This window comes from Muntiacus reevesi, chromosome 1 (assembly GCF_963930625.1).
Source record: "Muntiacus reevesi chromosome 1, mMunRee1.1, whole genome shotgun sequence".
Taxonomy (NCBI): Eukaryota; Metazoa; Chordata; class Mammalia; order Artiodactyla; family Cervidae; genus Muntiacus; species Muntiacus reevesi.
Genome location: NC_089249.1, coordinates 164,778,569 through 164,802,859, shown reverse-complemented (window position 1 = coordinate 164,802,859; position 24,291 = coordinate 164,778,569). Strand labels below are relative to the sequence as shown.

General features: G+C 41.6%; 1 protein-coding gene across 2 annotated transcripts in view; it reads right to left on the bottom strand.

The window, feature by feature from the left end:
- Positions 1 to 20,402, bottom strand: part of TRIT1 (tRNA isopentenyltransferase 1) — a 41,030-nt gene extending 20,628 nt beyond the window's left edge. For both annotated transcript variants that reach the window (XM_065915759.1, XM_065915766.1), the window contains exon 1: positions 20,229 to 20,402. In XM_065915759.1, the coding sequence (XP_065771831.1) occupies positions 20,229 to 20,402 (174 nt within the window). The remainder of the gene's footprint in view (positions 1 to 20,228) is intronic.
- Positions 20,403 to 24,291: the final 3,889 nt, after the last annotated feature.

The window sequence follows — 24,291 nt, the reverse complement described above, 5'->3', positions numbered from 1 at the left end:
GACTTAGAAAAGGTCCTTGTCCTCAATCTCTCCTTGCTATTCTTTGGAATTCTCCATTCAAATGGATGTAACTTTCCTTTTCTCCTTTGCTTTTCACTTCTCTTTTCACAGCTATTTGTAAGGCCTCCTCAGACAGCCATTTTGCTCTTTTGCATTTCTTTTCCATGGGTATGGTCTTGATCCCGGTCTCCAGTACCATGTCTCGAACCTCCATCCATAGTTCATCAGGCTCTCTGTCTATCAGATCTAGTCCCTTAAATCTATTTCTCACTTCCACTGTATAATTGTAAGGGATTTGACTTAGGTCATACCTGAATGGTCTAGTGGTTTTCCCTACTTCCCTCAGTTTAAGTGTGATTTGGCAATAAGGAGTTCATGATCTGAGTCACAGTCAGCTCCCCGTCTTTGTTTCTGCTGACTGTATAGAGCTTCTCCATCTTTGGCTGCAAAGATTATAATCAATCTGATCGCACTGTTGGCCATCTGGTGATGTCCATGTGTAGAGTCTTCTCTTGTGTTGCTGGAAGAGGGTGTTTGCTATGACCAGTGTGTTCTCTTGGCAAGACTCTATTAGCCTTTGTCATGCTTCATTCCATACTCCAAGGCCAAATGTGCCTGTTACTCCAGGTGTCTCTTGACTTCCTATTTTTGCATTCCAGTCCCCTATGATGAAAAGGACATCTTTTCTGGGTGTTAGTTCTAAAAGGTCTTGTAGGTCTTCATTGAACCGTTCAACTGGGGATGTCTGGCATCGTCTAAAAACATTTTTAGTTGTCACAAATTGGTAGTGGGGGTGCCATCTAGTGGGTAGAGGCCAGGGATGCTGCCAAACACCCTTCGATACATAAGACAGCCCCTGCCTCCACAACAAAGAACTACCCAGCTCCCAAAATGTCAAGAGTCTCAAAACTGAGAAACCAGATTCAGAGAAATTTCACCTTGGAAATACTCCTCCCAAAATGTGTACAGCCTAAGGTCCTCCTCCTTTAAGCTCCAACCCTTTGGGGTTGTCATGCTGTCGGGTGGCCCCAATGAGCGTGCTAATCAGAAGAGGCACTGGGAGGATCCTGGAGCTCTGTCCGAGGGTTGGTTGGCTATGATGCACCAACACAGTTGTCTACAAGCAAAGGGAAACACTGCCCCCCACCAGTTTGGTTCTATCCTCTCAAGTTATCTTCCCCCTTTTGACTTCATTTACTTCCCAATCCAAATTATATCCTGAAATCCTTTCCTCAATTTCTCTGAAGGCCCTTTCTCACCTCTAGGGATTATACCTACCTTGAAAACCACAATCTTGGATTATGTATCAATCTATAATAACTATCCATCCATCTTCTCTGCTGGCTGATCCCCACTGCTCCATGGATATCTCACTCACTCAGATCTCTAAGGAACCCTGACTGCCAAATACAACATTTTTTCTACTAAGCTCTCAAAACACATAATGGAAAATACAAAAATCTGATACACCCAAGCTCTCCTTCATAAATCATTCTTCTTTGGGACTTCATATGGCACCATCTTTTCCAGGTTTTCTTCCTATTCACAGCACCTTCCCCCGACCTATTAGCAACGTCTGTCATGGGAAAAGGGGGCTCCCCAGTGGCTCAGGGCAAAGCATCCACCTGCAATACAGGAGATGCAGGCGACTCCGGTCCAGTCCCTGGGTTGGGAAGACCCCCTGGAGGGGGAAATGGCAACCCAGCAGTATTCTTGCCAGGAAAATCCCACAGAGGAGCCTGGCAGTCTATAGTCCATAGGGTCACAGAGAGTCAGACACAGCTGAGCTACTAAGCATGTCATAGGAACAATACTGAGAAATGGCAGTCTTTACAGCATCCATATGCCATTTCTATACTATAAACTTTCTCTGGGTGACCCCCAAGGCCTTTATAACCATTTTTTGTGTGTGTGTTTTAACTCCCCAAATCCTATCTACAATCTAGTTCTCTCTCATGATGTACATTTAACTCCCTCGTAGACATTTCCATCATCAGTGAGAACTATAAAATACAGTATTGAAGTGGTTAACAGTAAGAACTCTATAGAGTCTGATTGCCAGGATTTAAATCATGGCTTCAAAACTTACTAGCTATGTAACCTTGGGCAAGGTATTTAACCTCTCTGTGCCTCACATTCCTTATTTATAAAAGTAAGTGAAAGTTACTCAATCATGTCCAACTCTTTGCAACCCCATGGGCTATATAATCCATGGAATTCTCCAGGTCAGAATACTGGAGTGGGTAGTCGTTCCCTTCTCCAGGAATCTCCCCAACCGTGGGATTGAACCGGGGCCTCCTGCATTGCAGGCTAATTCTTTACCATCTGAGCCACCAGAGTAGCCCAAGAATACTGGAGTGGGTAGCCTATCCCTTCTCCAGCAGATCTTCCCGACCCAGGGATCAAACCGGGGTCTCTTGCATTGCAGGCAGATTCTTCACTAGCTGAGCTATCAGGGAAGCCCCATTTATAAAGTAAGGATAACCTTAAATCTAACCTCAAAGGATTATTGCAAAAATTAAATAAATGATACAGTAAAGCACATGGAATAGGCCTGCCCTATAGGAAGCAGCAATATAAAGCTGTCATCATCTTTAGCACCACCCCAAGCAGGCGCCTGAAACCTGCTATATCCAAAACTGATCGCCTTACCTTTCCACCCACACCTGAGTGAACCACCTAATCAAAGTAAAAACTACATGATCCCAGCATCTCTCTCTCCCCCACATTTCTAATCTCCCTCAACTTCTATCCATATGAGTTCCTAAAACTATCTCAAAGCTTACCACCATCACACTGCCCACTGCCATTATCAACTGAAGGCTTCATGATTTCTCAACTGAACTGTTCCATCAGCTTCCTCACTGATCTTCCTTCCTTTAGGATATAACCCCTCCAATTTAGTACACACTGTAGCCAGTGATTTTTCTAAAATGAAAATCTGGTCTCATGTATCCCCGAACCCTTTAGCATCACCTCTGATGAAAGCCTGCTTTGAGATCTCTCCCCAATTCTCCCCAATCTGTGCCTGTCCTCCATGCTCCCACATTACCTCTATCACAGAACTTCTTATACATGAGAAGTATCTCGATCTCCTCCACTAGACTACAAGTTCTGAGGGAAGACTGTATTTTATCTCTAGTTCCAACATCTAGCACAGTGTCTAACACGTGGAATATATTCAATGAATACTCCGGGCTGGAGATATAGGGTGCTAGATTTTATGCTAAGAGTTTCATTCTCTATGAAGTTATGTTGCCTCATTTCACCAGTGAGGAAATAGAAATGTAGACACATTAGGCAATCTGCCCAAAGTCACCCAGCTATTTAGTGGCAGAGACAAACTGTGAATCCATGTCTTCTTACTTCCCAGTCAGTGTTTTTCCCTACTATGTTGCTAATCTCTGCTCCAAACAAATCAGCTTTGTGAATTTGGAAAGTCAGTTTTTATTCCTGGAACCTCAAGTTCCTTACAACTAGCAAGGCTTCTAGTTCTAATAGCCCAAGTTTCAAGAAAAGTTTTGGCACAGGAGGGTGAAAGGAAAACAGAAGTTTTTTAAGATGTTGACACTCAAGAGAAAGCTGATTTTCTTTTTTAATTAAAGTAATTTGAATTTGGTTATTCAACTGAAGAGATGTTGAAGAGTAGACAAAAGGTCAGTCTCTTAGCTAACTTTTCTTTCTTAATAAAATGATAACTTTTAAAACAATTTACACTTTACTAGATTAGAAACGATGAATTAGCTATAGGAACATAACGGTAGGCAACTACTTCTTATAGCTTTGTTTAGGAGAGCTCCAACTGCAGACATGCTGAATAAATCAGACAGATTGAGATGCCCAGAAAGCAGGAGAACCAGTACCTTGACATGTTTAGTCAGTCTAGTAATAGAAGTGGTTTGAAATTTATAGTGCCAGTGACGTCTTTTACTTTCCTATAGAGATCTCTCTTCAAAGGAAAAGGGACTAGAATCACATAAGGCTATGGTTAACAAATTAAAAGTGCATACATAATATGTATGCGATGTATTCTTTCAGGGAATCTATCTTTTGTTGTTGTTATTCAGTCACTAAGTCATGTCTGAATCTTTGAGATCCCATGAACTGCAGCACGCCAGGCTTCCCTGTCCTTCACTATCTCCCAGAGTTTGCTCAAACTCATGTCCATTGAGTCAGTGATGCCATCCAACCATCTCATCCTCTGCTGCCCCCTTCTCCTCTTGCCCTCAATCTTTCCCAGCATCAGGTTCTTTTCCAATGAGTCGGCTCTTTGCATCACATGGCCAAAGTATTGAAGTTTCAGCTTCAGCATCAGTCCTTCCAATGAATATTCAGGCTTGATTTCCTTTAGGATTACTGGTTTGGTCTCCTTGCAGTCCAAGGGAATCTCAAGAGTCTTCTCCAACGCTACAGTTCAAAAGGACCAATTCTTCGGTGCTCAGCCTTCTTTATGGTCTAATTCTCACATGCATACGTGACTACTAGAAAAACCATAGTTCTGACTATATAGACATTTGTCGGCAAAGTGCTATCTCTGCTTTTTAATACAGTGTCTAATCAATCTTACTTGGTGGCAAAGAGCATCTGAAACATTTTGACATCTAATAAATACAGAGAGATTAGAACAGAGAATGCAAAATTAGCACATACTTTTAAGTGAAAATGAGAAAATTTGCAATGCAGAGCCTTTGCAGTGGGTGCTTACAAGTCCATCTGCAAACACTGATGAAGCATGGATATAAGGAAATTCAGAGATAACATAACTAGTCTAATCACCTGGACTTTTATATTGAGAACACTGAGGCTCAGAGAGCAACCCTGGCCATATAACTGATGGCAGGAGAGGTAGGACTAAAGCAGGGTGCTTTGCCTATAACACAAGCAGTTTCTGCTGCCTTTTGTGGGGGAGGTACAATGACACATGGTGTGCATGATCTCAGTTCCTCAACCAGAAGATCAAACTGCAGCGGAAGCACAGTCGTAAGCACCAGACTGCCAGGGAAGCCCCCTCTGCTGCCCCTTATCAGTAGAATTTTTATCCTCATTTGACCCTAGTCTGTTTGCTTGCCTGAAGTAATGAATTTCTACTGAGGTGAAATTAAATTTGAGAAGCTGAGGAGAAAACAGTTACCATACGCTGAAGCCCTTCAAAGTTTTCCAGAGGAAACGTGACAGGGCTTCCCTGGCAGTCCAGGGGTTGGGAGTCCACCTAGCAAAGCAGGGAACGCCTGTCCGGCCCCTGATCCGGGAAGGCGATCCACGTGGTGTGCAGCAGCTAAGCCCGAGCGCCGCAGCCAGTGAGCCCGAGCTCCAGAGTCTGCGTCGGAACTACTGAAGACCACATGCCTGGAGCCCGTGCTCCGCAACAAGAAAAGCCGCCCCAAAGAGAAGCCTGCGCACAACCAGAGAGAGGAGCCCCCACTCACCGCGACTAGAGGAGGTGACAAAGACCCAGCACAGCCAAAAGGAAGTAAAGAAAGAAAGAGTAAGTGTGACAGAAAGCTAGAAACACACACGCGGACACTGCCATATGACCACAACGCTGAGACAGAAACCGAAGGGCTGGTTTCAGAGAAGAAAACAGTTAATGATAAAGGTTCTATTTGGTCATCTTCACAGCCTCAAGATTGGCCCACTCTTGATGGCTTCATTGATACTTTTTCTTAAGATGGAGAATAATAGCTGATGTGTTCCATTATTTGGGGGTGTATGTCTAAGGCAGGGAGAGGAGCATAACATAATGGATCAGGTCCAAACCCGGCTCTACTACCCAGTTGTAGCCTTCATTTGGCAGGTTTGCCTCAAGTTTGCCTCTGTAAAATGGGGATAAAAACAGCACCTACACTCCTTGCTGGGTTATTCTGCGGATTAGAGTTAATACATGCAAAGTGTTTAGAACTGTGCCAGACAAATGGTAAGCAGTACACAAAATACTTGGTATCTATATTTTCCTTGGCTTTTTGTGGTGAGATCCCTGACTAAAGTTTGAAAGAACAGAACTGCAAAACACCAGAGCTGAAAGGGGTTTCAGACCCTGTGACAAATAGATACTGTATGACCCACAAAGCGTAAAATATTTACTATCTGGACTTAAACAGATCTGGTTCAATCAGTTTCCCCTCCCTAACATACCCAAGAGGAAATTAAAGCCTGGAGACCAGTAGGAACTTTCCAAAGTTATATATACAGTGGTCAGTGGCAAAGTTGGGACTAAAACCCAGTTTTCCCAGTAAATAAAGCTGCCTACCAGGCTAAATGGGCTTCCCTGATGACTCAGTAGTAAAGAATCTGCCTGCCAACAATGCAGGAGACTGGGGTTCAATCTCTGGTCTGGGAAGATCCCCTGGAGAAGGAAATGGCAACCCACTTCAGTATTCTTGTCTGGGAAATCCCATGGACAGAGGAGCCTGGCGGGCTACATTCCATGGGGTCCCAAAAGAGTGACACATGACTTAGCAACTACAACCAGGGTGAAATAAATGAGCTAAATGAAGACCTCAGAGTAAAAACTAGGGCTATAATTTAGGAGAGAACACTGGCACCTGAAAAGTTAGGCAAATCATGTAATCTGAATCAACAGGTATTTACTGACTACTATAAGCCTATGCTGGAGAAGGAAATGGCAACCCACTCCAGTGTTCTTGCTGGGAGGATCCCAGGGACGGCAGAGCCTGGTGGGCTGCCGTCTATGGGGTCGCACAGAGTTGGACACAACTGAAGTGACAGCAGCAGCAGCATAAGCCTATGCACCAGTACTTTTTGTAATGCTCTCTAGGTGATTTCAAAGAACAGCTGAAGGTGAGAACCACTGTTGCAACTACTGTGCTAGGCAGTAAGATGTGGAAAAAAGAGAGAAAGTAAAGTAGCTAACTAAAGGTATGCAGACCTAAGTAAGCCTGGATAATGCCGGATCCCACGTTTAATCTGCAGCTACATGAGACCCCAAGAGGAGAGTAACATGCAGAGTGAAGGCAAGGAGGCCCTGGATGTATCTTCATTTATACTAGAGAATCAACATCTTTTATTCACATCTGTAAATTCCAACAGCTTAATGGATTATAAACTTCAGTCATGAACTCTTTCCAAAAGAATGTTAAAGCTAACTTGTACTCTTAAAAAGTGTACAAGAATATACAAATTAAAAGCCTTAATATGGCAAAAAAAATCATAAAAGTCAAAGACAAATGACCAACTGAAAAAATATTTCCAATTCATGAGACTGGACAAATAAACACAAAAATGAAAACTGCTATACAGAAGTAAGCACAAGAGATATTGAACAGGAAATCAAAAAAGAAAAACACAAATGGCCAAGGCACCCTTGAAAAGACAATTTATCTCAAAATGAAATTTACATGAAATCCATTTCTTGTCTACCAGACTGATAACAATGAAAAAGGTGGATAACACACAGAATTGCAAGGGTAAGGGGAAACAGACATACCACATGTAAACTTTTTTGAAAGCAGTCTGGCAATATGTGTATGCTCACGACTGATTCACATTGTTATACGGCAAAAGCCAACACAATACTGTAAAGCAATTATCCTCCAATTAAAAATTTTTAAAAATTTGATAAGCAACGAGAAAAAATGTAATGTGTGCAACTCAAACAAAAAACAACAGACCAAAGAAAAAAAAGACCCAATTTAAAAATGAGCAAAGGACCCGAACAGACATTTCTCCAAAGAATATACATGAACAGCCAACGAACACATGAAAAGATGTCCAACAGTCACCAGGGAAATGTAAATCCAAGCCACAATGATATACTACTTTCAGATCCACTAGGGTGGCTACAATTTTTTTTAAGATAAGTAAGTGTTGGAGATGATGTGGAGAAATTGCTATCTTCATACATTGATAGTGGGAATGCAAAATGATATAGCCACTGTGTAAAACAGTTTGGCAATTCCTCAAAAAGCTACAGAATTACCAAATAACCCAGCAATTCTACTCCACTCCTAGGTATATACTCAAATAACACGTAAACCTATGTTCATGGCAGCACTGTTCACAACAGCGTAAAGGTGCTATTGTCCGTCAACAGACGGACAAACTGTGATCTATCCATACAATGGATATCTATTTAACCACAAAAAGAAATGAAGCGCCAATACATGCTACAATCAATGTAAGTGAAAGAAGTCAGACATAAAAGGTCATGTGCTATATGATCCCATTTATATTAAATATCCAAAACAGATAAAATCTATAGGAACTAAAAGCAGACTGGTGGCTCCCAGGGGCTGGGGGAAAGGGAAACTCAGAAGTAATGGCTTAATGGTTATGGGGTTTTCTTTCAGCGTTATGGAAATTTTTCAGAACTAGATAGAGGTACACTGTGAATCTATCAAGTGCCACTAAATTAGTGGTGTTTTTTTTTTTTTGCTGCACCTCAAGGCATGTAGGATATTAGTTCCCCAACCAGGGATCAAACCAGTGTCCTCTGCAGTGGAAGTGTGGCATCATAACCACTGGACCACCAGGAAAATCCCTGAATTTTTCATTTTAAAATGGTTAATATTACATTAATTTAACCTTGATAAGAAAAATTTAAGTATATCCTCTAATAAAGCTCTTAGAAAATTGGAAGAACAAAGTAACATGTGCACCCTCTCATCCGGCAATCCCATTTCAGAAATTTATCCTGAAGAAAGAATCACACAAATAGGAAGAGATGTGTGTGCAAAGATGTTCATCTCAGCATCATTCATTTATTTTTTTTTAATAAAAAGTTTTATTGGAGAAAAATAGAACCACCACGTACACAGGGGAAAGAGCACACAAAAATTCAACTGATACAGAACTGAAAGTCACAACTACCCAATGTTGTTTGTGATTACTTTTCAATTTCTTAAATGGCTTCCCTCAATTTTTAAAATAGCCTTGCCAATTTTTTTCAGCTGAAATAGCATCAAGTTTTCAAAAAATTAAGAGCCTCAGCAAAGGGACCAGCTTTTAAGATACCAAAGGTGACACCAAGAGTCTCCTAATAGGACCAATTCTATCGAAAAATTCCTGAAGCACATAACTACTGAGTCTGGTAGAACAGTAGCTCAAAGACCATCAGGGATTAGTTAGAACACTGACTCAGACGGTCCAGTATGCAGAGAGGGCAAACAAAAAAGCTGCATTTCCCTGTCAGATGAGTTCACGTAAGAAAACCAAGGAGAAAAAAAAAAATTTTAAGAAAAAAAGAAAGAAAGAAAACCAAGGAGGTGCTACGAAAATACAGGCAATGGCTGCTCAAAATAAGTAAGAAGGCATTCTAAATACCACATATTATTAGACAACAGTGTGCAAAGTGATGCAATTAGAAAACAGGCAACTTAAAAAAAATATGGTCACAGGTCTTTGAGAACTCAAGGAAAAAAAAAATCAATGGCAAACACAAGAGCTGAAAGTCTTCTCAGCTGAGGGTTGAAAGCGAAAGTCAAAGTGAAGTCGCTCAGTCATAGCCAACTCTGTGACCCCGTGGACTGTAGCCCACCAGGTTCCTCCGTCCATGGGATTCTCCAGGCAAGAATATTGGAGTGGGTTGCCATTTCCTTAGCATCATTTATTAAGAAAAAAAACAAACAAACCCAAAATTAAATTTACTAAATGTCCTTCAGAAGAAACATGGTTAAGTAAATTATGATACATCTATGAAATGGAATACTACACAGAGATCAAAAACAATAATGTAGAAAGTTGTACAGCTTACACTATCTAATCTCACGACCTATTATAAAGGTACAGTAACTAAAGACAAAGTGATACTGGCAAAAGAACAGACATACAGATCAATGGAACAGAATAGAGGCCCCAGAAGCAGACTCACAAAAATAGTCAACTGGTCTTTGACAAAGGTGCAAAGGCAATTCAGTGGAGAAAGAACAGTCTTTCAATATCAAATCTGGTTCAACTGGACATCCATACATATCTCACAACCTTATATAAAAATTCACTTAAAGTAGATCACAGGTCTAAATGTAAAATGAAAAGCTAAAAAACTCACGTGTGTCTGTATATGTGTGTGTGTGTGTGTGTGTGTTGTATATATAAACCTCTTTTTTAAAGAACAGGAGAAAAATCAGCATGTCTATGGGCTTGGCAATGAGTCTGTTTTGTTCTGTGTTCTTGCTTTGTTCTCTTTGGTAGGCCCTGCCTATGTGGTCTCAGTTCACAGACCAGGGTCTGAACCGGGAGCCTGGCACTGAAAGCTCTGAGCCCTGACCACTGGGCGCCGGGAGCGCCCTGCAGTGAGCTTTAAATATGACACCAAAGACACAGCCCATGAAGGAAAAAACAGATGCGCTGGACTTAATGAAGACGTAAAACTGTTCTGGGAAAGACACTGAAGAGAATGAGAAAATAAGATACAGGTTAGAAGAAAATATTTGCAAATAACATTCTATATAAAGGATCTGCACCCAAAATACATTTTAAAAAACTTCCTAAAATTCAACGATAAGAAAGCCCCTCCCAAAAAGAGATCAGACAGACATTTCACCAAAGATATACAGAGAGCAAGTAAACATATGAAAAGATGTTCAACGTTACTAACCTTTAGGGGAATTTAAATTAACCACAATGAGACTCCAGCACACACCTCTTGGAATTGTTAAAATTAAAAGCAGCAATACCAAATTCGGAAAGAATACAAAGAAACAAAAATTTTCATTCAGTGCTGGTAGGAATGCAAAATGGTACAGTCATTTTGAAAAACAGCTTAGTAGTTTCCTAGACTATTTTAGGAAACTATTCTCTTAGTTAACCAGTGCGGTAAAGTTAAATCATTAGCTATGTTTATAATAGCTTTCTTTAAACTGGAAATTCAGGTGGCATTTCATAGATGAAAGGACATGTAACATACAATGGAATAATACTCAACAATAAAGAGAAACAGACTCATGCAACTACATGGAAGAATTTTAAATGTATTTTGCTAAGTGAAAAAGGTCAGACTGTGGGACTTCCCTGGTAGTCCAGTGGTTAAACCTCCACACTTCCATTGCAGAGGGCCTGGGTTTGACCCCAGGCCCCAGTTTCCTGATTGGGAAACTGAGATCCCACATGCTACCACGTGGCCAAAAAGAAAAAAAAAAAAAAAGGTCAAACCCCAAAGGCTGAATACTGTATGACTCCACGTATATTACCTTCTAGAAAAGGCAAAACACAGGGATGGAAAACAGATCAGTGGTTGCCAAAAACTGGTGTAGGCAGAGGAGGTGACTACAAAGAGGACACACAAGGCAATTTTTAGAGTAAAAAGCGGTTCGGTATGATATGTGATGGCAGATACCTGACTCTCTCCATCTGTAAAACCCAAAGAACTGTACACAAAAATGAATGCACTCTCCTGTATGCAAACTTAAAAATAATAATAACCAGAATGACTGAGGAACCAGGACAGAATGCAGTCTGCAATGAATGAATCTAATTATATCACAGATGTATGACATAATCTCACTGAAGGGGGAGAAGGGGAGTTGACCTAAATAACTTTGTAAAACAATGCTATGGCTAGATACTATATGGCTAAAATTGCAAAATGAATTATACACAAACATTGTACTCTAGTAGGTAAATTTGTTCCTCACAGGATTAACTAGTTAAACTATTTTACAGGTTGTACAAAAAAAGAAAATATTTGTAGACAAGGAGAGCCAGGTTTATACCTCTGAGGAAGAAGTCACAAACAAGAAGGAAAGATCAGAATAAAACCTGTGGTGGAATAGAGAGTCAGAGGTATCAGTATAAACTCAAGTTTATTTTAACATCTACACAGATATATACAGAAATAAACATAGATATTTGGGTATGCATGAATTAGTGTATATACATATGTTGCCTAGCTCTTCCCATTGAAGGGACTAGAAGCAATGATATCCTAGTAGCAACAAGCACAATTAGCACCCAGTACTTTGTATCTGAATACCATTCACCAGTAAAAGGAACCAAGGTTCCTTGGAAAAATGGCCGATTCTAGAACTGAAACAAGACATATGTAAGATGAAAGCATCTTGCAGTGCCAGAAAGTAAGGAAGTGCTAAACAAACAAATATGGGACATGCCAAAGAATACAAGCATCAACATGAAAGAGCACCCACTAATCAAAGCTGAAACAGTGTGAACAATAAAATAACTCAGTACAGGATTATGGCAGAAAGCAAAGAGGAACTAAAGAGCCTGCTGATGAAGGTGAAAGAAGAAAGTGAAAATGCTGGCTTAAAACCCAACATTCAAAAAACGAAGATCATGGCATCCAGCCCCATCACTTCACGGCAAATAGATGGGAAAACAACAGAAAGTGATGGAGTTTATTTTCTTGGGCTCCAAAATCACTGCAGATGGTGACTGCAGCCATGAAATTAAAACACGCTTGCTCCTTGGTAGAAAAGCTATGACCAACCTAGACAGCACATTAAAAAGCAGAGACATTACTTTGCCAACACAAGTCCACATAGTCAAAGCTATGGTTTTTCCAACAGTCATGTACGGATGTGAGAGTCGTGTATGGATGGACCATAAAGAAGGCTGAGCACTGAAGAACTGATGCTTTTGAACTGTGGTGCTGAAGAAGACTCTTGGGAGTCCTTGGACTGCAAGGAGATCAAACCAGTCACTCCTAAAGGCAATCAAGCCTGAACATTGCTTGAAAGGATTAAAGCTGAAGCTGAAGTTCCAATACTTTGGCCATGTGACGCGAAGAGCCAACTCATTGGAAAAGGACCTGATGCTGGGAAAGACTGAGGGCAGCAGGAGAGGGGGACGGCAGAAGAGAAGGTGGGACGGCATCACCGCCTCAACGGACATGAGTTTGAGCAAGCTCTGGGAGATGGTGAAGGACAGGGAAGCTTAGCGTGCTCCAGTCCATGGGATCGCAAAGAGTTGGACATGGACACCCCTGTGTAAATCTGTAATTACTTCAAAATTTAAAAGCTAACAATAATGTAGAACAGGGTTTCTCAACCTCAGTACACTATATTGACATTTGGGGCCAGGTAAATCCTTGTTGGGAGGGGCTGTTTTACATGTGGTAGGATGTACTGCAGCATTCCTGGCCTCTGCCCACTAGATGCCAGGAACCCACCTTTCCATTTGTTACAATCGAAATGTCTCCAGAGACTGTCAAGTGCACCCTGAGGTGGGGGTGGGAGGGTAAAGGACCCCAGAGTGAGACCACTGATACAAAGTAACATACATTAACACACAAAAGTAACTGTAACATATTCTTAAGGGGACGGCCCCCCACAGGGAGCAAGAGACAGAGCAGCATGAAATGTATGAGTCAGTTTATGTTAAAAAGCATCACATGAATGAACCTGAGGACATTAGGCTAAGTGAAATAAGCAAGTCACAAAAAAAACAAATACCATATGATTCCGCTTATATAAGAGTAGTCAAAATCAGACACAGAATACAGGATGGTGGTTGCCAAGGCTGGGAGGAAGGAGGAATGGGGAGTTATTAATTAATGAGTACAGAGTTTTAGATTTTTTTTTTAATTTGAAATATCTAATTTTCTTTATTTTTTACTCATTGTTTTTCATTGAAGTATAGTTGATTTGCAATGTTGCATCAATTTATGATGTATAGCAAAGGGATTCAGTTATACATATACATACATTCTTTTTTTATATTCTTTTCCATTATGGTTCATAATCAGATATTGAATATAGTTCTCTGTGATATACAGTAGGACCTTGTTTACAGAGTTTCAGTTCTGCATGATGAAAAGCATTATGGAAATGGAGAGTGGTTATACAACATCATGAATGCATTTAACACCACAGACCTGCACAGTTAAAAATGGTTAGGATGATGAATTTTGTTATATGTATTTTATAATTTTTGTAAATTGGAAAAAACACATATACATACGTGTACGAATACAGAAACAAAAGGTCTAGAAGGATGTGCACCAAAATGTCAAAATGGTTATCTTCGGACGCTAAGATTATGGTGATATTTCCTTTGAACTTTTGTATATTATTTGGATTTTTTTTAAAACAGCATGTTTTCTTTTTTCCAAACACAAAAAGGCTTTGTTCTCCATCTTTTTTCCTTACAATGCTTCCAGTTCAGTAACCAAAATCCTATTGGTTCTGTCTCCAAAACATCAAAATAATTACCCCTTTTCCCAGCCACAACCCAACTCCAGCCCCTCTTACTCAGGCTAATGTAACAGAATCCTAAACTGTTTATCCCTCTCTAACCCATTCTCCACCCAGGCCTCAGTTACTTTCTGAAATAGATTTACTGTCACTTCCATGTTTAAAACCCCAAGCCTCATGGCATGCCTCTCAAGGGCCTCAGGGTCTGTATTTTTAGTTTCACCTCTGACTACTACCCTTCTAGTGTCTATGCCAATGACAGTTGCTGGTCATGCCTTAAAAACATACCATGCATTTTTGCCTTCCTTTACTTTGCTCATGCTCTTCTTTCATCAGGAATATTCTTTTTCCTTCTCTGCCTGATAAAACGTATACAGTGGTATACAGGAAAAGAATGGGATGGAAGATGAGTGGATAAATAAACAGGAAGAGGTAGAGAAAAAAAACCACAAAATAGCACAGAGATGAGGGTTCAAGAAACAATTTTTAAGGGTGAGATAATACTGCCTACCACCTAAGGTTGCAGTGAGCATATTAAATGAGAAAATATATGACCAACTTTTAAAACACTGCCTGACATATATTTTATTATTGTTATCATTTTCAGTATAATTATTATTCACAGCACAGTGGTAAGAGCTTGAACTCTGGCTGCCATAATGAGGAAGGAGCAGTGGTGAAGTTCCAGCTCAGAAGCTCTGGGTAAACTGAAAAAGGGAACCTGGTCTGATTCAAATTATCTAAAGAATCCAAGAAACTACACAAGAAACCACAACCAATTTGGTTAAGCCATACTAGAGTACATACAGAGCACACAGGTGAATTCTTGTGTAACCCAAATAACTTACACCCCTCATATATATACTCCCTCGTGAAGCCGAGCTGTTTCAGCACCCTGCCCCCACACTGAAACATCAGAGCAGCACCTCATCCTCACAAATCTGAAACTGCAACCCACATGTGCTCTCCTATGTCTTCCCATTTAGCCAGTAGCCACTTCTCTTTCCTTATATAACATGGCAGATTTAACTCTAAAATTCTTCCCACAGCTGCAAGAAAAAAAAAAAAAACCCTAAATATATGTGTACAACCCACCCACGCTTAATACGATAGCCAAACAAAACCAAACTCACTCACAATGAAGGCGAACCCAGAAATCTAGAAATTAATATACATTTTTTCTAGATGAGCCAAAATTTTGGGTATTTCCTCTGGTTCACTCTCATGCTTAGTCCTTTAAAAGACTGCCTCTGTCAGTTGTGGCAAGTAGACTCTGGGCAGCCCTCATTCCTCTCAGTTAACAGGTTTTTATAACTTTCATTTTCATGCCTAGTAAGCCACTGTAACCCACTATCCCATCTCTTCTTTCATATCCCTCCCCCATGCAAGCCAGATCTCCCTTAAGCACTATCAGACAAGCAGTCCTTTGGTTTAAAAAAAAAAAAAAACCACTGCTCCTAAATTATGTTCCAAAGCAGACAAAGAATGCAGAACTCCACATTTATTAGATGACACACAGCCTGCTTACTAGTCAGACTGCCAAAAATAACTTGCTTCTCCTCTTGGAGGGTTAGGCAAACACAAGGGAACTGTGCTCCTATGTATGACTACTGCTTCTCCACAGGACTTGAAGAACTAATTAGGCATTAGAGATACTTCCTCTCTATAAACCCAAATAGAACACTTTGTTTATTTTCTCTTGGCATATAGTTGGTAGTCTGTATTTCCAGGCAGCCACTGTACATCTTTTGACAAGTGCCTTCAAATTTCTCAGTACAATGTTTCATCAAGTCACTGAAGATGAAGCATTGTACCTTAAATTTACATACCAAGAAAAGACTGAAAAGAAGACCTTCAGTATCATCTTCCTGCAATATATCAGACACTACACGAGTTAGAAGATCCAGATCCAATTCCCAGGTGTGCAAGTGTCTTGTAGTGTGATCTCTAGTCTGCTCTTTAATCTTTCTGCACCTCAGTTTTTCCATCCTGGAAAACAGGGATTGTATTACCTGTCCTTCTTTGAATTTAGACTCCTACTGCTAGCTGAGAATATGTATGCTTCTACAATTTGTGAAACTGGAGTCTGGAAAACTCAGAAAATTAAGCACAAAGGTTGTTTTCCACTTTTGTCAGACCTACCATGTAAAGTCCACAGTTGAGCCCAGAAGTCCCTAAGCAAGTAATCCCTCAGAGAGTTAGTTCTGACTTCCTACTCAACAAACCAATGACGCAAGAATGAGAGGCACGAGGTAAGGCAGGACCTCAGGTGTTACCTGGTTATAAAAGCAAGTCATTATCTACATTCCGTAACAATATTATCACCCTAGACACACGACCCTTAACACCCTGTGGTTTTATCTCAAAGAAGCTACCTCAATACTTACAGCACTTACTTCTTCAATGTTTACAAAAACAAGTACTTTCTCTGGATGGGAACTGCCCTGCTGGGATTGCCTTGGGATGACCCAACAATTAAGGTAGGACAAAAGGATGATACAAGAAGTATGAGGTGTGAGACAATTTAAGATTTAAGACAGTGTTTTACAATCCTTTCTGAGTTACTGGTATACTTCTGAGATTATTAAAATTCAAATGCTGGTTTAGAAAGGTCAATCTGGAAACTTGCAAAAACTTTCTAATTATTGCACTTTCCACTTGGTCACCCTTTAGCCTGTGTGGCTGTTATAATAGGTAAGTTTACTGCTCGCTCTAGGTGCTCTACAAGGCCTTCATTTCTTCTCTGTTTCAGTAAACATTCTCTGCCTTTGGTACCATCAAATTATTCACATTAAACTATATCTCAGCTGCAGTTAAGTTTTAGCCCCCTAAGCAATCCATCACGTGGCCACCACTTAGTTCAACACTCAACCTGAGATATCACTAGGAATTCACACTACGATTCACAATATGAATCCTAAAATACATTTTATATCTTGACCAAAATGTAACATACTCCTGTGAAGGATGAGTGTCATACAAGTTAAGAAGCACTCTCTAATGACTGACTCCCATAGCTCCCGCCTCATCTAAAAGGGATGACAATTTTGTGTATAGATAAGGAACTGAGCATGGAAAGTAGAGACCTATGTCCAATTCCAGGTCTGCTACTTACTGTGAGACCTGTGTGTCATTACCTGTGAAGTGATAATTGTATCTACCTTACAAGGTTATTGTGAGGATAAAAAAAGCATATACAGAAGCATTTTATAAAAAGTGCTATACAAATTTAAGTTATAATTCTGCTTATGGATTTAACTGAAACTGCTCTTTCAAGAAGCTGGTTAATAAAAAATAAAATGAAAAAAAGAAAAGAAGCTGGTTACCTCCAACATTAAGAATATCACTCACTGGGACTTTCCTGGTGGCACAGTGGATAAGACTCCGCCTGCCAATGCTGGGCACACGGGTTCAATCCCTGGCCCAGGAAGATTCCACATGCCCCAGGGCAACTAAGCCCGAGAACTGCAGCTACCAAGTCCTCAAACCACAACCAGCCTGTGTGCTCTGGGGACTGCGAGCCACAACTACTGAAACTGCATGTTCCAACTACTGAAGCCTACGTGCCTAGAGCCTGTGCTCTGCAACAGGAGAAAACCACGGCCATGAGAAGCCGGTGCACCCTAACAAAGAGTAGCCCCTTCTCCCCGCACCTAGAAAAAGGCCTCGGGAGACAATGAAGACCTAGTACAACTAAAAATAAATTAACTTCTAAAAAAAGAGTATCACTTGTTTACAAGTTTGACAGAAATTTTCTCAGTCAACTTCAAGTCACTGAAAAGCCTCATCTCATTCTGTTGGTTAAAAAGCAAGCAGAGGAGCACTACCCCATCAGGGGCACGGTAAGCAATGGTAGAAACGAAGAACTGTGTATACCCACAGTGAAAGGGGCAGAGATACTTTATTTCATTAATTGAACCAAAAAGTAAAAATCAAAGGTCAAAGCTTTTCAATAGGTATGAGAGGAAATGTTATGAATATCCCAGGTTTAATCAAAATTAAACACAACCTTCCCTGGTGGCTCAGACCGTAAAGAATCTGCCTGCAGTACAGAAGACCTGGGTTCAATCCCTGGGTCAGGAAGATCCTCCAGAGAAGGGGATGGCTACCCACTCCAGCATTCTTGCCTGGAGAATTTGTGAACAGAGGAGCCTGGCGGGTTCCAGTTCATGGTGTCACAAAGAATCATTGACTGAGCAACCAACTCTTTCATAGCCAGTTCAGAAAGCTCAGTTATCTTCAAAGTGTTTTTCATGCCACAATTAAATCCTCATGGCATCCCAAGGATGAAAGAAATTTAATTCTCATATTCTAGTTACTTACAACCACAGGAAGAATCTAAATGGATCAGGATGTGTGATTATGATGAGACAGACCAACAAATATTTCATCAAATGTTAAAGATCTACCATATCATCAGCACTGTACAAGACACAAAGTGTCTAACTGTCTAACTATTCTACCTTGAGCAAGACCTCTAGCAAGCTCAACCTTGTGGTACACAGATATGAGTGAAGAAACATTTCTGAATAATGGATAACACTATTACAGAGCAATTACCAACGTTTATTGCCAGGACCTGCCAATTTACTTAAAAACAGATGTAAAATTAAGATGTTCTATTGAGAACAGCTTCCTGCTAAGTGTGGTAAATGAGGAAGAGGGGGAACAGGGGGCAACAGTGTGCTGTTTTAAATAAGATGGTAAAAAACAACAACAACAACAATAAAATAAGGAAGATGGTCAGAGAAGGCTTCAATAAGGTGACATCTAAGTAAACACCTAAACAAAGAGAGTAAAAGATGCACACTTATGGAGGGGAAAAGAAAAAACCAGGCAAGAGAAAACCTCTGAGCGTTAAGATTCCTAACATGGATCATACCTGCTGCATTCTCCACACACCTGCTAGACTTTCCCCGTGGATGTAAGATCTAAAATTTGTAGTCTCTCTCCTCTCCACCTCCCACTCCTGTACCTTGCAAAGCATCATGAAAATCTCAGTTCAAACATGTATTAATTTCCTTTGTTTCATATTTAGCTGGACTAAACTCCTTGAGAACAAGGACTGCAGTTTTGTCTCCCCATAAGGGCCTTGCAGAAAACAGCACCTACCATATTTTTAGCACTTACTACCTGCCTCATATTATATTAAGCGTTTTATATATTTAATCTGTTTAATCATCACAATAATACTGCATTACTAATTTTATTCTTCCTATTTTACAAAAGAAACAAAGACATGGAGAGGTCAAGCTGAGGTTGCATATTTTAGAAAAGGCAAGGTTGGGATTAGAGCTAAAGTCTGTCTCTCAAAGTCAACACAAATTAGAGGCTGCAAACAAATATTTGTTGAATTACCCCCATCACCTGATATGTGCTGATGGTCGTGTCACCCCAAATGAACTAATGAGGGTGGAGACCATGCCCCAGAGGTTTATGGGGTACAGTGGGGAGAAGGACTGCTCCCCCTTGCTGAGGTTCAGCAGCAGGCATTTCACACCAAGCATCTCATTTACTCTGTAAAAACTCTTAACTCGTAATTCCTCCATCAGAGATTTGCCCCAAATGTCACCCACCCTGAATCGAAGCACAAATCACGACCTTATTTAGGTCACGTGGCCGATGGCAGATTAGGGAGGAGAATCCAGGTCTCAAGACTATCCACGGTGATCGATTCCCTCAGCAGACAATCATAGATGGTAAATGATTTATCCTGGTTTCGCTGGAAATTCTAAATAGCAAAAGCTCTGGAATAGTTTTCAATCAAGAGGTATGTATTGGACGCCTATATGTCAACCTTGTAGGTTCAAACACCATCGCCTCCACATATTCGCTTTGTGAGACGGCGGCGGTCGTTTCGCCTCCCGAGGTGAACTCCCCTATTCGTAAAAGGAAAATAATAAACCCACACCGGACAGTAAAGTCGTCAGCAGTAAATGAGATGTTAGCACGATGTCTGGCGTATGGTGGGCGCCTACTAATTATGGGTGCCCCTCCTCTGCCCCCGCCGCCCCACAAGCTTCGGAGTTCACCCACTTCCACCAAGCGACAGGATATCTACTCGGCCAAAGGCCCGCACGCGGCCTCCGGTTCCCCAGGCCGGGGACAGCCGCACTGTCATACCTGCATAGAGTCAGCGCTGACGATCTCGCCACCGAGCCGCTGGCCGAGCTGTAACGCCAGGGTGGATTTGCCGGTGCCCGTGGCCCCGAGAATCACTACGAGGGGTAGTGTCCGCTGCAGGCCCCGGAGACCAGGGCCCACAGACACAACTCTGGCAGCCGACGCTGCCGCCATCTTGGAGACGTCTGCGCTTGCGCCGGATCAGCTGTCCCCATGGCAACCGTCAGTGCGCCTGCGCGGACCTCGGGCTCTAGAGGGAAAGGGCGGAGGGAAGGAGGAGACAAGGGGCTAAGGTCCCCAAGCTCAGAAGCTCCTGCTGTGACTGCCATCAACTAGCTAGTGTGAAAACCTCAACTACCTCCTCTCTTAAATGGGAACGTATCAGTCGTATCTAAAATAGATTTATACCTATTATTCTTTTTTTAACTAGCTCCCACTTCTTTTTCTTCATAGCCCTAATTATAGTATGAAATTATGTTTTGACCTCTACTGTCTGACTTTCTCTCCAGACTGTTAATTCTGTAAAGGCAAGGAACAGATTCTGCCTGGGACATTACTGTATCTCCAGTACAGTGGGTGCCTGGGTGCGTGCTAAGTCGATTCAGAGGTGTCCGACTCTGCAACCCTAAGAACAGCAGCCTGCCGGGCTCCTCTGTCCATGGGATTCTCTAGGCAAGAATACTGGAGTGGGTTGTCATGCCATCCTCCAAGGGATCTTCCCGACCCAGGGATGCAGTATAGTACCTGATACTGAAAAGACACCCAATAATGATATGTTAATAGAGAGAATGGCTTGCCTACCTAGTGCTACAGTCAGTGAGCTCAGAGGTGTGACCTTCTCTAGGATCAGATCTTCCCAGTTCTCAGGAAAAGAGGGCTGCTGTTATGTTTTCATCCAACAACTCAAACTCAGACACAATCAGAAGGCAAAACAAAATTTTTCATCTCTTTGGTGAAAGGATGCAAGAGATGGGGTGAGAACAGAGAGAAAACTAAGCAAGTAAACAACCTACAACATACAGAGGGAAAATAAGGAAGGCAGAAAGGATATAGTAACAACCCTCAGATTACAGTAGGGATGGGGAAAAATCAAGTCCAGAGAGAACCAAAATTCTGGTGACTCCCCAACCTTTAAGAAAGGGCTTTGGGGGGATTCCCTGGTGGTACAGGCGTTAAGATTCCACACTTCCACTGCAGGAGGCAGGGGTTGGATCCCTGGTCCAGGAATCTGGATCCTGGGCACCTGGTCAGATGAACATGGATTTGAATTCCAACTCTGCCACTTATCAGCTGAGTGACTTCACACAATTAGCTTAGCCTTAGTTTTCTCATCATTAAATACCTCTCAGGATTGCCATAAGGAGAAAATGAAGTAATGTCTGAAAAGTGCCTGCTACAATGCCCTGGCACATAATAACCACCATTTGTTGAACACTTTGTGTTATTATAATAGTAACACCCCATCTGCCTCACTAAAGAGGTAAGAGCAGCAGCCTAAGGGTAGAGAAATTTCCAGTAATGTGTGAAAATGCCTAAATACCTATTCTACTCACCCCTTGTTAGCAAGTTCAAGAGTTCTAATTGCTTTCTCCCTGAGATTACTACTTGGCTCTGCCTAGCTCTCAGGTCATGTCACCCTTGGGCCAGAGGAATCACCCCTGGATGGTTACAGCATATGATAGACCTGTCTAGAATGACTGACAATAAATACATTACTCAATCACTTGGATCACTACTGGCATAATGGCTATTCTTGCAAACCCAGCCTCAGACTTATAGTCACATGTCGCAGGGTCCCCTGTACCTCCTTTTCTCAATCCAGCCTGCTTTGATCAAAAGCCTTGTTCTCTCCAATTTGTGGTACCCGCCTGGGGCTTGTTTTAAAATCGAGATGTGTGGCCACATATTGGCAGACACTCTCACATGATGGTTGTTAACTGTAGAGCCTTTGCCTGGAGATTTTCCGAGGGTACAGTTACCTTGACAACCACCAGAGAGAAGGAAGGCCAGAGAAATGATGCAAATAAAGCAAAAGGGAGGCTAATATCATGATGACAATCTGACCATGACAGGGGAGGCCCACTTACAGATGGGAAAGCACTGTCTGAGTCATGACCAGGTGACTGGTGTGAGAGAAAGAGAGAGAGAGGGAGGAAGAAGGGGGGAGTGGAATTTACTACTGAGAGACCAGAAGAGGAAGAGGCTGGTTACCGAGGCAACAGGGGAGCAAGGAATGAAAATATGGGGCTTCACCACAGCAGTAGAAAATTGCTTCTAACCAAGCAACACAGGACTGTTGCTATAGAAACAAAGAGAACAGGGATCCTATAGACCATGGGGAGAATTATCACTGAAATACTGAGCAGGAATTTCATTCTGACTCCTAAATCAGAATGGAGCCTGTAGTCCTAAACAAATGAGGAGAAAGGAGAAGTGAGGGAAAAAAAAAAATCATACTATTTCCATTCATTGTAATTCTAATTTTGCCAGCCTCAGCAAAGGAGAATGAGAACATATTTTTAAATTTCTCTAGGCTACTTTTTGGACCCAGGTCTCCCTAATGATCTTCTGAACGCTAAACTATACTAAGAATAGTTACTTAAAGATAACCTGTAACTTGAAAACCTAATTGGAGAGATCAAGTTCAAGTAAAAATTGGGAAATTGAAGTCTCTGATCAAGAGTTAATAAGTATTTCTAAGACACAATGTGCTCAGACATGTCCAACTATTTGCGACCCCCCATGAACTGTGGTCTCCCAGGCTCCTCTGTCCATGGAATACTGGAGTGGGGTGCCATTTCCTACTTCAGGTGATCTTCCAGACCCAGGGATCGAACCTGTGTCTCTTGCGTCCCCTGCATTGGCAGGCAGATTCTAGCATCACCAACACGCTCTAATGGGAGCACTGCAGGGAAATAAAGAAACAAAAGGTGGCAAAAGGGAGTCAGAAAAGCTATTTGTAGTCATGCCCAGGTATTAGCCTTGACCCCTCTCTGCTTTATATGAGGCCAGATGGGAAGCAGCTCAAACCTATTCAGAAAGACAGCTCAAGAGCAAAGGCAGTCTCTCACTTAAAATATACGTGTATATCTAGAGGTGGAGGATTCGGAAGCCCATCTTCTATATATTCCACTGCTTACAGACTATTTGGAGTAAAAAAATTTTTTTTAGTTTAAAAGGCAAATATGCAGGCTTTCCTGGTGGCTCGGTGGTAGAGAATTCACCTGCCAATGCAGGAGACACAGGTTCAACCTCTGATACGGGAAGATCACACATGCCACAGAGCATCTAAGCCTGTGCACCACGACTGTTGAGCCCACATGCCACAACTGAAGGCCATGCACCTGGAGTCAGCATTTTGCAACAGAAGTCACCAGAGTGAGAAGCCCCAGAACGGCAAGTAGGGAGCAGCCCCTGCTCCCCATTATTAGAGAGAAGCCCGCACAGCAACAAAGACTCGGTACGGCCAAAAATAAATGAAACTATTTCTTAAAATGCTGAGATAGGTTCAGTCTAGAAGAGCATGTCTAAAATGCAGGAATGAGATACTATGAAGACGAATTACCTGGAGGATAATGCTTCCTGCCTGCCCTTCTGAAAGTCCACAGTCTGCCACCTAACTGTCCCCACCTGTGTATGTGTATGCGCTATCCTAGGCCAGATATAACCTGGGCAACATCTACGTTGCCTCACCTTACCTTTAGGAAACTGAGAGCAGTACATGGGGTGGGATGGGCATGGAAACATGACTGAAAAGGAGAAGTGCAAAAAGGTAGAGGGAAAATCTGGACAATGACCCAATTAAAAAAAATCTTTTTTTTTAAAGAAAGAAAGGTAGGGAGAAGCCGTTAAAGTGGAATGATCATTCAAAATGGAGCATCTGGAAAGTTTGAACTTTTTGGAATTCTAATGGACGCTGCGACATTTACAACAGGAGGAGGAATGTGTCATGAAAGGCCTGAAGCATCTGTTCCTAAAATAAGAGAAGAAAGTTGGTTCAAAGACAAACACTAGATTTTTGGTACAATCCAATGTGCTGGAAATTCCCTGGTGGTTCAGTGTT